Below are 15096 nucleotides of genomic sequence, written 5' to 3' on the forward strand. Positions count from 1 at the left end.
CGTGGAGTCACACCTGGACCTGCCTCCCTAATAACAGCTCGGACATCTTTTATTTCTTTGCCGGGAGCTCCAGCACAGCACTTGCTCTCTACATTCACTCAGGTGAAATCGTTCAAACATTGAAGAGCCCTGGGGTAATCGCTTCAGAGCATTAAAAGGAGATGGCAACAAAGTCAGGGTAGTGCGCTGTGGAGTGGTCAGTAGGAAATGTGCAGAGTGTAGGAAAAGGACGTAAATAGGAGTAGAAAGAAGGAGAGAAGATAAGAGAGAAGGAGAAAAGCGAAGGCGAAGAGGGCAGTATGAAGGAGGAGATAGAGAATATCAGGGAAAGAAAAAAGAGCATAGGTGAAGGGAGTGAAGAGTGTCAGGCAGTAGAGTGGAGAAAATAATCAAAGATGAGCGGCGGTGAAGAGGGCCAGCAAAGAGGAATGCAGAATATCAAAGAGAGAGGAGTGAATGTGAAGGATAGGTGTAATATGAAAGAGGAGGGAAGAAGCCCACTGAAAGAGAAGCAGAGCAGGGGAGGAACATTGTAACATCAGAAAAGAGGAGGCGAGACAAAATGATGAAAGAGAACTTTGGGGAACAAGCAGACCAGAGCGTGGCAGAAGTTCAATGAGAGAGTAGCAGTGGGGGATAGAGGCAGTGAAGAGCAGAGAGCAAGAAGGAAGGGGGAAGTGATAAGGAGGAGAAGCCCAAGGAAAGAGGCAGCACGAGATGGAGCTGGTTGAGAGCTGCGATCCTGGAGCGAGTCCTAGCTTGGTAGCGGAGTGATATCCAGGAAGGTCACTGACAGTCTATCATAGGGTTAAGCCTGACAAGCCAACAGAATCCCAGAAAAGTTCTTGAAGAGCCTGAGGCACCAGGACTTGTGGTTCCTGCTTTTTAGTATAGAAGTGGAATGTCCTGAAATCTCGTACAAAAGCCAAGCAAGCAACGTCAAGAGCCAGGAAAGAGCCAAGAAACAAGTGCACAGCACTTAAACCCCAAAGACAGATTTTTTTCTTACCACAAATAAGGCAGGATCTAAGGGAGAGAGGGATGGACTGGACCACAGACCTGTAGAGAAGTCAGATTTGCTTATGTGTTGTTGAATTCCCACTAAGTGAGTGACCTTAGTTAAACCTATTCCCTTAGCTTTCTGTTTATTGCAATAAACATTCTTGAAGCATAGAACTTTGTGTCGACTCAAGAAAAACTCATGACCAGGAAGATTTAAAGCTATTGTGAATACACGCAGGTCCAACAGTTTGGGACCAATGACCAGCCAGCAAAGCACTTAGAGACTGAGACAGTTTGATATTGATTCTAGTACAAACTAACAACCCCTAGCACTTGCTACGGATCCAATCGAGTATAAATCAAGTTCAGATACTCCAACAAGTTTTGTACTGATGATTTCCAGCAATAGCTATGGGGCCAAGGAAGTCCATATTCAAGTCTAAATACCACGAGAAGAACATATATGCTTACAAAAGGCAAACTCAGATAACAGATGAAATTGCCTTGAAGACGACCAGTAGCTGTTTTCAATATCAGAATTAAATATATTTGTTAATATAACATATTGAGAGATTTGTTTTTCTATATTGGACCTTAAGTAGAAGAACGTCACAGGTTATAGCGCAATTATCAGCATTATTTGGTCTAATTTGACTGTTTAAGGAAGTTTGGGGTCTTCCTTTTGCTGATATTGCTGCAGATAACACATGAAATAGGACAGGTCATAGCGCACCCTCCTTGGTTATACCCTAATCTTTGTGTTCTAACACATGAATGTCTGGCATGTTGTCATTTTTCACTTTAAGAAATATTGATTGATTGATTGATGTGCACTTGTCTAGATAAACAAGAGGTTAAGGGAGCCAAGGGGTGGAGATAAGGTAGGACTGGAAGAATGTCCTGATATAAGGACAACCTCTCACCCTTGCCTTAGTAGGTGCTGCAGGAAAGGGACCTAAATTGGTGTCTACATCTTGAGCTGATATATATTATTAATAATCACAATTGCAGGGGGAATACTAAACTGCCTTATAAATAAATGTACTGGATGAATTAGTATTGCTACTACTATTGGGGACTCATATAGTCCTTCATGCCTACTCCTCCCGCTGGATCAGGAAACAAATCAGGGTTGCACAGCATCATCATTTTCCCAAGACGGCTGCTTGTCCCCCGAGCTATCTCTCTGACTTATGCTGCATTTAAGGATATTTTATTATTTTAATATGTCATTTCAATTCCCAACAAATAAAATGTAAATATGTGTTTAATTGGCAATTGTGCAGCATGGTATTGGTTCTTAATATAAATGAGAAATATTGTAATTTAAATGAAATGTATCACCAGCCTTTTTGTAGGATGTTCTCAATTTTGATCTTTACTGTGTCCACAGCTGATCACGTGAACGAGAAGGGGGTCAAATTCTATGATGATTTCATAAATGTCCTTTTGGAGAACAAGATTACACCCATTGTGACCCTCTACCACTGGGACCTTCCACAGGTGGGTGAATTATTTGAAGCAGATCCAGTGAGGGAATGCTGGGATGAGGTTGGTGGGTGGGGCTCATAATTACTACCACGCTCTACAGAGACTGGGGGGCAGGTGTGGGTTTTGGCCAGACATCCCCTGGCCACCGGTTCTTTTGGGTCCATAGAGGATTGGTCTGGTCTTGGTAGCATCTTTTGTTTTGACCAAAAGTTTCAATCACTGCAATGGAAGCATCAAATGTATGAAGTGCCAGGAAAAGGACAGCCGAGACAAGGAGTGGAGAGGCGGAGGTCACTCTAAGAATATATAAATAATTAATTAGCCATTTAGCCCTTCCTAAGCAACTCTTTGTGGAATAAATTAATTGCAATGACGATTCACTGCCTTCACAGCTTGCATAGCAAGGCCTTTAGCTAAATGCACAGGTGGGAGACCTTAGTATGTGCATTCCATGGCCCACTGTTTAATTTCAGTAATTTCAATATTACCAAGGAGCTCATGGTGCTCCTGTTTGTAATTTGGAGGCAGTGACCTGGTATGTTTTTACTCAGGCATAGCCAGGTTACCACTGGCAAATTGTCATTTGCACTGCGGAGGTCAGATGTGCAGAGCAAAAGACACATACACGTGGTTATGCTGCCTTTTGCCCTGCACTTTTCCACTCTACCTTGCAAAGTGAGTAAACGCTGACTGCAATGCTTGCATGCCAGGCAGGGGTTACTTTTAATTGTGCATGCTCACATAGCATGTACAATTACAATTAAATGCTGCCTGATGTGCGAGCATGTCGGACAGCGTTTCATTTTGTTTGTTAACTAACGTTGCTTGCCAAGCGCACATGGTAGGCAGCGTTCACAGTTGCAATCAAGCGACCATATCGGGCAGCGTTTAATTGTAATTGTACACATTGCCTTTCATGCGAGCACGGCAGGCAGTGTGTACAATCGATCCCTATGGGCACCACTTGTTTTATGCATAAAACCGGTGGACCCCATAGATACGGCACATTATAGGAGCATTTGTATGGCGGAGAGGAAAAGAGGCGGCGTAAACGCAAGTTATGTTCCACCCCTCCTCTCCGCTATACAAATGATTGCAAATGAGCCGTGGCATGAATGGAAGGCATGAAAGCCTTACTCAGTGCTTTCACCCCTTCCATTTCCATTACAGCTCATCAGAACATCAGCTCCATTGTGTACATTTTAGGATTGTTAAGTAGATATAGTTTTAACAGTGCATAAAAAGCACAAACTAAATGACATTGCATGAAAGAAAAGGAATGTAGTGGCATGCTAGTTACATTGGTAACGTAACAGGTGTATTTGTATAGCACACATTAACCCTCAGAGGGGAATCCTGACGCTATTGACAAACAACAGATGTTTATTGTTGGCCAATTTAATGGTACTCATTTTTATTTATTTTTTTTTATTTTTTTTTATTGTTTTAATCAAACTTAGATTTTTACAATATTTTCCTGTTTCATTCTGTCTCTTGATTGTCTCTCGGACTTAAGTTCAAGTTACCTGCGGTTTGTTGGCTGTGTTAGGCTCGGACTCTGTGGAGGATTCCTTGTCTTGTAATAGAACAGTCACGATGTATTCAAGCATTTTGGCTGTTATTATTTGCCAGCTGGTTTTGTCGCCAACCAATGAGTCTACACCACCATGTCGGTTCTTCCATCAATTGCTCCTTTGTTGCTACATGCACGAAAAACTTCTGTCTCAAAGCACGCGTCGCGTGACAGGTTGTTAACAAGTGCCGAATTGTTTCTTGTGGCGGTGGCTCTGTGTCGTGGCAAAAACGGCAGTTTGCAGTTGGGGAAAGGCCTCTTATGTGTAGGATCTCATTTGTGCGAAAAAGATTCAGACGTGCTCTTAAAATCAGATTCCGAGCCCATTTATTGGGAAGATCTTTATGTAGTTTTGTAGTTCGTTTAATTTTCTTGTATTGCCAGGAAGGTGTGCGCCAAGCCTTTGAGCTGAGGCTTGTTCCGTTGTCTTAGCCCAATCTGCTTCCTTCCTACTCATTTTATTGACTTCAGAAGGATGAAGACATGAGTGGAGCAGCTGTGATTGGAACCTGTGACCATGAGGTCAGACGCAGGTCCCTATAGGGGATGCATTATTCCGCTGAGCCACAGACCGTGGTAATATAAGTACACAGACCCATGAGGAGACAGTCTATCCTAGATTATGTATATCCTACTCACCATTCATTGCTGAGAGACAAGGAATCCACTGCACCAACTAAACCTTGTGTAAAACCCAAGTGCAACCTGATATTTGATTTTGCTGCTTCTACAAACACATCTGAACACATTCATCAAAGGGTGCATTCTTCTGGATTGACAAGGTTATCAATTGTGGCTACCATGGCAACTCAGTGTTGAATCAGTTCAAAGGCACTCTGAAGCCAAGCGTTGAAACTTTTTTTTTTTTTACACTTGTTCGTTTTACTTTTTATTCAATTCATGCGCCATAAGTAGAACAAAGAAAAGTGTAGAGTCCACACAATTGTTTGTGGTGATAAATGGTGATAAATGTTTTTTGTTTATATCTATGTACAGCCATTTGCCCTTTGTGATTACACTTGTTTCGGCAGAAACGACTGCCTTTTTCAAATCAGGGCCAATCCTTGTGCCTTGGTTACCAATCATTCTTTAGTCATGTGCTCTTATTCATGGGTTCAATCCCAACCTGAAAAGTTCCTGTTGTCAAACCTCCGTGCGTGCAGGTCGGCATCTGAGACAATTGTGTGGACTCTACACTTTTCTTTGTTCTACTTATGGCGCATGAATTGAATCAAAAGTAACACTAACAAGTGTAAAAAAAACATTTAGCAAAAACGGAGTGGACGAACCAATTGTCTCTGTTAAGTTACAAGATTCGTGCGACAAAACTGATATTCGAAAATAAAAAAAAAGGACGCAGAGGTCTATGTTTAAGTATCCATAGAGAAGGTTCCTCAGAAATAGTTGAAAGCGTTGGACCTAGGTCCATGCATCTTTAACGTTAACAGAGGTCATAACATCATTTCATGTGCTTTGCCAACCTGGAGAAGAAAGGGTTTGAGCACCAATTATTTTCAGCTCAGACTTTTTTCCTAGCTCTGCACAGGAAGAAACATAACCGCAATACAGTGTTAGGAATAAATATCCATCCTGGCCTACAGGCAAATTGGTTGGTCCAAATCAGGTTGCTGCATCTGGAATCCTGCTAAGACTAAGGCAGGCTTATTTACCTAACAGATGGCAAGGTGCATATTTTATTTTGCATTTTTTAAAGCGCTCACACAGCCCACGGGCATCGAGGCGCTGTTACAGGAATGGTTGCGTAATGGTTTATTTATTTCTTTTTTTAGTTGTGTATTTATAACGCGCTCTCCCAGAGATTTCTAAGCGCGGACCCGGGGATTGAATCTGTGTTGCTTCGTGTCGTCTTGCTTCCAAGGCGAACACGTTGCCGCTGAGCTATCCTCCCAGGACAAATATGAAAAACCAATGGGGCTAGGTCGGAGCCAGGCACTGACTCTTTTAGCCCAACTAGCATTTCAGTGTCACTAACAGTTCAACAGACCAAACTTCCTTTCATATCACTCACTCTGGATTCCTGCTACAATTCTCCCCAAGCACTCTGTCTAGAAGAGTGGAAAACTATATGACCTTATTCTATACCAGTTTTCTGAAACAACCTCCCAACCCTTTTCAGAACTGCCCCACCCTACATGCACTTCATGAAGTAGCTGAAGACACTTCTCTTCAAGGAACACATCTCTGATCATCGAAGAGAGAATCCTGGTTCCCCAGACTGTCCTTCGCTTCTGCCACTTTTATTTGTTCTATGTATTTGTTATTTGTCTCCAAGCAGCGAGTGGGAGGTAAATCCCTCTCTTCGGCTAGCACCTCCCCCTGGAACAACCTACCTCTCCCCCTCAGACTTGATCCGGCTCTTCTTAAGTTCCGGAAACTTCTCAAGACCTTCCTTTTCTCCTCCCGCTTCCCTCCCCCTCTGCCGTGCTAAGCTATCCACCAGCCGCTGCGACTGGGGCCTGGTCCCTTCAGACTCATACTTGGACTAAACCATCCCTTTTACCAGTCCCTGCCAGTTTCCTATGCCAGCACTTGCCTCAGCAATCCTTTTCCAGACTATCCCAACCCAGTCCTCCTGTTCACTGCACTTTTCCTCACCTCCTCCTTCTTTCCCCCGTGCACTTGCCACCCTGGCCTGAATAGCATTTACCAGCCCCCACCTCTAGGGATCCCCCACTATTGCACTTCTCCCTCTTCCCCCAATCCCCTCGCACTTATCACCTTGTCATGCTTTTGCATGGTAGGATTGTCACAATGCCAATATAACTGTTTCTTTTGTTCTTGTTTTTCCTTTGATTTCCCATGTTCCCTCCCCTCTCAGGCCCCCTTTTTGCCTTGTGGGGTCTGGAAACACTTGTGTATTGGGTCCATTCAAATGTCCAATAGATAAATAAAATAAACAAATGATCCCTTTTTCCGTTCAGCCCTCCTTTGCTTCCCAGCAACTGTGCCCCATCTCAGCACTAATGCATTTCTCTACTTTTCCTTCAGGTGCTTCAAGACAAACACAACGGTTGGCAAAACATTAGCATGACCCAATATTTCAACGAGTACGCCAGTCTGTGTTTCGAAAGGTTTGGGGACAGAGTGAAACACTGGATCACCTTTAGCAATCCTTGGGTAAGCCATTGGTGCTTTTTTCTCTTTCATTATCTTTCGATTATTTTTGACCCAAAAAAGCACAATGAAGAAACTGTTACATAAATCAAAGTGAGTAAAAAGAGAGAAGCTAAAAAAGAGTTTTAAAAAGCCACAAAAAAGCAAATCTATCTTTTTTTTTATTATTAAGTTTATTGAATTTTATAGAAAACATACAAGCAACAAACTTATCATCATTGTAATCGTAGAACTCATTGCATAGAATCCACACCCCATATCCATCCCCAACCTTCACAGAATCTAAAAAGCAAAACAGGCCAACTTATTATCACATGTCATCCAAAAACCCACCCCACATATCATCAAACAATTTCAACTTTTTGTTCCTGCGAAGGATAACCTTCTCAATTCTGGCCACTTGCCTCAAGTCCTCCACCCATTCTGAACAGGTCGGTCTCTCATCACATTTCCATTTTCTCAAAACAATTTTTTTCGCAGAATTTGTAGCCCTAAAAAACCAGCATTTCTGTGGATAAGTGAGATCTTCCACTTTATCATCCTCACCCAAGATGATAGTGTTATAATCAAAATCCTCTTGCAGTAATAGAACCTCATTAATCTTTTCAGTGACACTCCTCCAAAATGTCCTCAGTTCATAACAGTCCCAGATCAAGTGTTCAAAGGAGCCAACATCATGCTTACACCTCCAACAGGACTCTGAGTCAATCATCCCTCTCGCATAAAGTCTCTGGGGAGTCCAAAACACTCTATTAAGAATTTTGATTTGGCGGCATTGTTCTCCAAGATTAATGGATGTCAGAGTTACGTTTTTACAAAGACACCTCCACCTCTCCACAGTCATATCAGAGCCAAGGACCTCAGACCACTTAGTTAACAACCCCTCTGCTGGCGTGTACTGTTGGCTCAGATTTCTATATACTTTGGACGCCATACCACCTAATGTCTTATATTCAGGTAGCAATAACTGCCAACCACCGCCATCAACAGTTCTCTGGTTCCGCAGCAAACCTCTCAATTTTCTGTATTCACCCACTGTACAGTCTCTGAGATCTTTAATTTGTGAAAGTCTTCTATAGCTGATCCATTTGCCGTCTTCCATCAGATCACTCAACCATAGTACACCACTCAGGAGCCAGTTCAACCACAATAGCGGCCTCCCATTCAGCAAAATACCTGGATTCAACCAGATAGGGATGTAATCATTATCACATACCTTACGCTTACTTTTCTTCCATAGTTCCCTCCAACAAGTTCTCAGGAATCTTGTCGGCGGAAATGAGCGATAACCAGATCCATCCACCGTGGACAGTATGGCCCTAGGCGGCAACGGAGAAGAACTACTTGATTGCGCCAGCATCCAAACATCCTCCGAATCTTCAATAAATGGAGCCAGATGCCTGGCTCCAAAGGCCAAATGATAATTCTCAAAGTCAGGAACCCCCAAACCTCCACAGTCTTGGGGCTGCTGCAATTTCCACAAGCTGAGGCGTGGCTGTTTGTTCTCCCAGAGAAAAGACTGGATTAAACTCTCAATTTTCCGCCAATGGCCCTTCTTTACGTCCAGGGGAAGCACACTGAGCACATAGTTGATTCGCGGTGTTGATGTCATTTTGATGGCATTCACTCTCCCCCAGAGACTCAATTTAAGTGCATTCCATCTCTTCAGGTCCACCTCCAAAGATTGAATCACATGACATCCATTATTTTCGAGACATCATTCGTTAGCCAAATCCAAGGTATCTCATCTTATTCGGACACCACTTAAAGGGAAAGCCCTGCATCTTCAAAACAGTGCACGTGGTTGATGCCGGCAGCGCTTCCGACTTGGTCCAATTGATCTTGTATCCAGAAACCTTGTTGAACACATCGATCAACTCCATCAGCACAGGAATGGAGCTCTCCACATTCTGAACCACCACCAGCATGTCATCCGCATACAACCAAACTTTCTGGGAGGCTGCACCAAAGCGTACGCCCTCAATTCTATCCTCTTCTCTTATCCTCACAGCCAGCAATTCCATGGCGATCACAAACAGAATTGGCGACAGTGGACAGCCTTGCCTCATCCCTCTCCCAAGTTCAAAAATGCCCGAGTCCATGCCATTAGTCCGAACACAAGCAGTCGGCCGGGAATACAGCAGTCTTATCCATCCGATCATGGTATCTCCAAAACCAAAGCCTTTCAATGTACTTAAAAGATATGTCCATTCAATACGGTCGAAAGCTTTCTCAGCATCCAAGGACAACGTCACCACATCATTATGGTGTTCTTTGCTTTCATACAGTGTCAGCAACAATCTTCTCACATTTTCTGAAACATGTCTGCCTTTTACAAATCCAGATTGGCCTACATCTATGATATCCATCAGTGCATTCTCAATCCTCAAAGCTAACGCCTTGGCGAAAATCTTGTTGTCCGTGTTCAATAAACTGATCGGCCTATAGCTGCCAGTTTTCACTGGTGATCGTCCCTCCTTCAGAAAAACGGAGATTGAAGCATGTCTTGTTGAACTTGGAAGGCACCCATTCCTCAAAGAGGCGCGCAGCATCTCTAGCATCAAAGCAAACACCTCTTCTGGGAAAATTTTGAAAAGTTCAGCTGGTAGCCCATCCGGGCCTGGACACTTCCCAGAATTCAGCGCATAAGCAGCCAACCTGAGATCCTCCACGTTCAAATCTCTTTCCATACACTCCAAGGATTCCAAGCTCACTTTCTTCAGATGGCAGTCATCAATGAATTGACCAATTGTACGCTCAGATAAGTTGATCTCTGAAGAGTACAGGGTTTTATAATACGACAGAAATGCTGCATTAATCTCCACAGGATCAAAAGTCACCAACCCATCCTGTCTTTCCACTGCATTGACAGATCTGCCACTGTCCATAACCCTCAACCGATGTGCCAGAAGTCGATCACATTTTTCTCCTTTTTCATAGTAGTTGCTTTTGGTTCTAAAAAGCAACCACTCAGCCTTCGAAGAATACAAATCTTCCAATCGTCTCCTTTTCTGCTTCAATATTTTAATAGTCTCATCTGAAAAGTTTTGCATATTATTTCTCTCAAGATCCTGAATGTCCACAATAAGCTTTTTCACTTCTGCATCTCTCATTTTTTTCTTTTTGCTGGACAAACCAATCAACAATCCTCGCATATATGATTTGAAGGCTTCCCACACAAACTCCACCCTGACTTCACCAGTCCAATTCACAGATATAAAGAATCTCGCTTCTTGAACAATTTTGTCCACAATTTCATCGTCGTCCAAGAGGGAGACATTCATCCGCCAGGTGTTAGACCTAGGAACCGGGAAGGTCAATCGCAAGTCTATGGAGATTGGAGCATGGTCCGAAACAAGTAGTGATCCGATGTTACCCTTTTGGAATGATTGTGTACAGAGGCCAGAGGTCATAAAGAGGTCAATTCTCGAATAAGCATTATGCCTTGCAGAGAAGAAAGTATATTGTCTCGTAGAAGGGTTTTGCAATCTCCAAACATCTGTGAGGTTCCATTCATCAATTAGTCTCTTTAATGCTGTTCTTTTCAGAGCGTTGGCATTGTCCACACCCCCCACACTTTTATCAAGTCCAGGTTCTAAAACCACATTGAAGTCCCCTCCCAAAATCACATTAATCGCATTTACATTCTGCAACATTTGCGTTAAAGCTACAAAAAAACTACCATCACCCCCATTCGGAGCATATATATTGCAGAAACAATACTGAGCATCCTGAATATGTGCAGTGACACATACTATCCTTCCATCCCCATCCTTCACACACTTCACCCCAGTGATCTGGAGATTCTTCCTAAAAAGAATACACACACCCCTAGAACCAGTAGTGAACGATGAACCATAAACATCACCAACCCACTCCTTTTTCCACTTATCTATATCCGCATCTAACAAATGAGTCTCCTGAAGCATCGCGACATCCACCCCCATCTCCCCTAGTTTACTCAAAATCACCTTCCTCTTGACAGCACAATGTGCACCATTCACATTCCAAGATACCACTCTGAAATTCCTCTGATAAGTGTAAGACATTGCTAGATCCCGTTTCCCAATCCTTGCAATGAATTCACAAGACACAATACTACCTAAACCTATAGTCAAGTAAAGAAATAAAATATAAAATAAAAAAAACACACTCCTGGGCTTGAACCACCCAACCATCCAGAACATCCCTTCCAGCTACACGCTGAAAGGGACTACCCCCCTCCCTCCCTTAGGTCAGCCTATAGAAAGCCCATAAAGGGTGTCACGGACCACATTTGGTCAAATTCAAATGAAGTTGAAAATACAATTTGGTCTAAAGGAATTCCCACAACTCTCCAGCAAATGAAAGCACAAATAAGAGCATTCCTGAATAGATGCAACATCCCCTACTCAAAAACGCTAAATACCACACCATGTGTCAATCACATGCCTAGACAAAACCTGAATTCTCTTATTATAACCATCAACGAATCACACTAATCCACCTACCGTCACAACCATCAGTGTAAACATCACAAATCCCAACTACTGCCGGCATGCTGAGCAATTGAGCGTGAATCATCACTAGAAAGTGTGAGCAAGTGTACAGAGAGTTGCAAAATACCTGTGTCCCTGCACCCTACCAAATGGGATTAGAAGCCAGATACAGCATTAAACTTTTCCATGGCATTCACACACCAATCCATGACTATCCCGGTGGCCTTACCACTCACCTTGCCAAGCATAAAAATCAGAATCTCCGGTATTTCCTGGACACTACATTCCCCCATGTGACTTCCATGGCACAAAACTGCAACCCCCACCGTGTTAATCCAAATGTACTGTATAACTGGGCACTCCAGATATAACGTGTTGGCACATCACTCATTGCGCTTTGAGAATGGAATCAAACCCTCTCCAACGTAAGCATTACTGCAAAAAAAAACCTAATAGAAAATTCTGTCTGTGATTTGGTAAGTAGACAGAGGTGCACAGTCATGTCTTAACCATAGGCCTCGTCAGTGTTCACATTAGATGACAGCACTATTACATTCTCACAGCTGATTTCGTTACTGCACGAAAGGAAACGTACCCATGCAAAGTAAAAGGTGTAGACTACAGTGGAACCCCAGGTACCCAATAGTGACAACTCTCACCTTCTTTATGCAGTGATGGTAATGGCATACAGTTGGCTTCGTTATTACAGTACAAGTACATGTCAAATATACCTCACTCAGCATGTCAGGGGTGTGCAACCAGGACAAGAACAACTGTTACATATCCAGGGGATTAGCATTGGGCAGCATACTCGCAAACGTGGCATTCCTTCATCTAATTCTGGCTATGGAAACACATTACAATGTGATCAACGTACCACAGCAGTCCGGGATAAAGCCGTGCAAAGAGCATTCCCCTCCCCTCAGCCACAACACATGCACCCCAGCCTCTACACCCACTGTGCCCCCCAAACACCTGAGCATGCAGCAAGGCACATTGCCCGGAACACGCGTGCTGCGGCCCCAAAGGAGAACGCGCCACTACGCCTTACCTCAAATGTGCGTCAACAGTAGCCGGTCACACGCATCCACCAATCCAACACACCACGGCCGACATTTCCGGACAGCACGACACCTCCCGCACTCGGTCCAAACAAAAACAAGCACCATCACCTATAAAAAATCTATAGAGCGCGTACTGCCGTAGAGTAAAGCACACATTATCCGAGCCCACATCAAGCCTACGCTCGAGCGAAAAACCGTTACAGCATATTTGAAACATTAATAACGCTCTGATACCTAAACAAACCAATTCCCATCTAACAAATTCAGGAAAAAATGAATCAATAAAGAAAAGTAACCTTACATCTTCACAGCTTCATGCATCATGCATCACATCAATCTGCAATACTATTATCCAAGTTTAAGCCCCCAGCCCTCAGCCACTTTTCAGCTTCAACTGGATCCTCTGTGGTTTTGACACCTGATCCAAAAAATATCTTCAGTGTCGCTGGTTTCACCAGCAGAGTTTTAATCCCCTTTTCTTGTGCCAAAGCTTTTGCACTTTTGAACGCCTTCCTCATTTCCACTATTTCCTTAGGGAAATCTGGATAGATCGCCAATTGATCTCCATTTAGCAGAAGTTTTCCTTTTTCTCTCGCAGCCTTTAAAATCCTTTCCTTTGCACTCACTCTGGACATCACCATGATGATCTGTCTTGGTTTTCCGGCCTGGACCAGCTTACCAGCTCTAAAGGAGTAATCCATGTCCATTTCTTTTAGGATGTTGTTACCCAAAGTTGCCTCCAGTACTCCTCTGACTCTGTGATCGAGGTTTTTGTCCAAAGCAGGGTCTTCACTCACACCCAGCAAGCGCAAGTTCAAGTTCCTTTGATCAGCCTCCAACATCAGGTTCCTCCTCTTCAAATCAGAAACTTCATATCTCAACTCCTTGTAGGCCCTATAACTCCCTGCAACCTCCGTGGCCAAGGTTGTATTTTCTGCTTCCACTTTGGTGACTCTTTTCTCCAGGTGACCGACTTGAGAGGACAATTCACTGAGGGTAAACTTCATTTCCTTCACATCCTGGGCAATCTGGAGAAGCAGTGCATACATGTCACCATTCTCTGAACTCTCACCCATCTTCTCCCCTTGTTTAGCTTTTTTGGAGTTGGGGTTGTCAGGGATCTCAATCTTCTTCTTTGATATCAGCGCAGGATTCATTTTTCTCAATTTCCAATATTATTATTATCCATAGGCTGGGAGGGAGCAGGAGCAGTTGGTTTAAGCTGCTGCCTTGTTCACCAACATTCCAGAATCCAAAAAAAGCAAATCTATCTTGTGACAGACATGACAATGCTATCCTATTTTACAAATAGGCCATGCTGCATCAACTTTATATTTCAGGTGCTTTCCACGCCACTATTCAAATTGCTAAATCCTACCATCTTTTATGAAACGTCTACTGTTGACCATTAACATACCTGTGATATTTTCCTTAAATGTCTCCTCATTTAAATCGTAGCACCAAAAAGCATAATTTTGGAGCATCGTTTTCCTTTCAATATTTCCAGATAGGTGTAGGTGATACAATGTAAAGGTTTTTGTTTTTTATTCTTTATTGTGTGATTTGGCTATTAAACAAGTCTTAGACGCATTAAAAAAGAAAAACCAACATTTATACTTCATTAAAAACATTTCTCATTACATTACTAAACGCCCTCGTTACATTCCAAATCGCACATTTCATAAAACATTACTAAAATATATATCAATTCATAGTTATACACATACATTCAAATCACGAATTAATATATCCTTTCATACACACTCTACACATTTGAAACATTGTTCCCATATATAAAAAGCACCAGAGGATATCATCACTGAATCTGCTCCAAATAAAGTATTCGAGAATTGATCAGAGTGAATTAATCTAAAATTCATACAATTGTTCCTATACCTTTTTTCATAGAGAGATATCATTTTAGAGCAGTTTGTTAAAACGTGCCTACTAGTTTCTATTGTGTCTCTACATAACCGGCATAAACGCTCCTAACGAGGAAGGCCTTGCCAAACACCCAAATAATAGTTTGTCTGCAATAGGTTAATACATAGCCTTATTATGAATCGTTTCACAGCCATTGAGCATAACATTTTTTTTCAACAATATATTTTATTGTTTTTTTACAACAACAGTCGGGTCAAGTTGGGGTACATGTGCAGATACGACTTAGTAATGGGCGACAACAACAATAACATGGGGTAATCCATTTACTGAGTTTCGAATGTTGGGCAGTTCCATTGTCATGGGTCGAATGATAGGGAAGAGATTAAATGTTTCATACACCAATCGAGATGCTGGTGGTTGTCGCACTATGCCCGGGAATTGTTCTGCACAGTCAAGATAGGGGGCCCAA

At 42.7% G+C, this 15096-nt stretch overlaps 1 protein-coding gene across 4 annotated transcripts in view; it reads left to right on the forward strand.

Moving 5' to 3' along the window:
- LCTL (lactase like) overlaps positions 1–15096 on the forward strand; it is a 239428-nt gene that overhangs the window by 39947 nt on the left and 184385 nt on the right. For 2 of the 4 annotated variants that reach the window (XM_069625016.1, XM_069625017.1), the window contains exon 1: positions 7115–7204. In XM_069625016.1, the coding sequence (XP_069481117.1) occupies positions 7115–7204 (90 nt within the window). Of the gene's footprint in view, positions 1–2395; positions 2506–7075; positions 7205–15096 lie in introns of those variants that run through there. The other 2 variants (XM_069625015.1, XM_069625014.1) reach the window with 2 other exon arrangements.

This window comes from Ambystoma mexicanum, chromosome 11 (genome assembly GCF_040938575.1).
Source record: "Ambystoma mexicanum isolate Mex_15411 chromosome 11, UKY_AmexF1_1, whole genome shotgun sequence".
In the NCBI taxonomy this organism is placed as follows: domain Eukaryota; kingdom Metazoa; phylum Chordata; class Amphibia; order Caudata; family Ambystomatidae; genus Ambystoma; species Ambystoma mexicanum.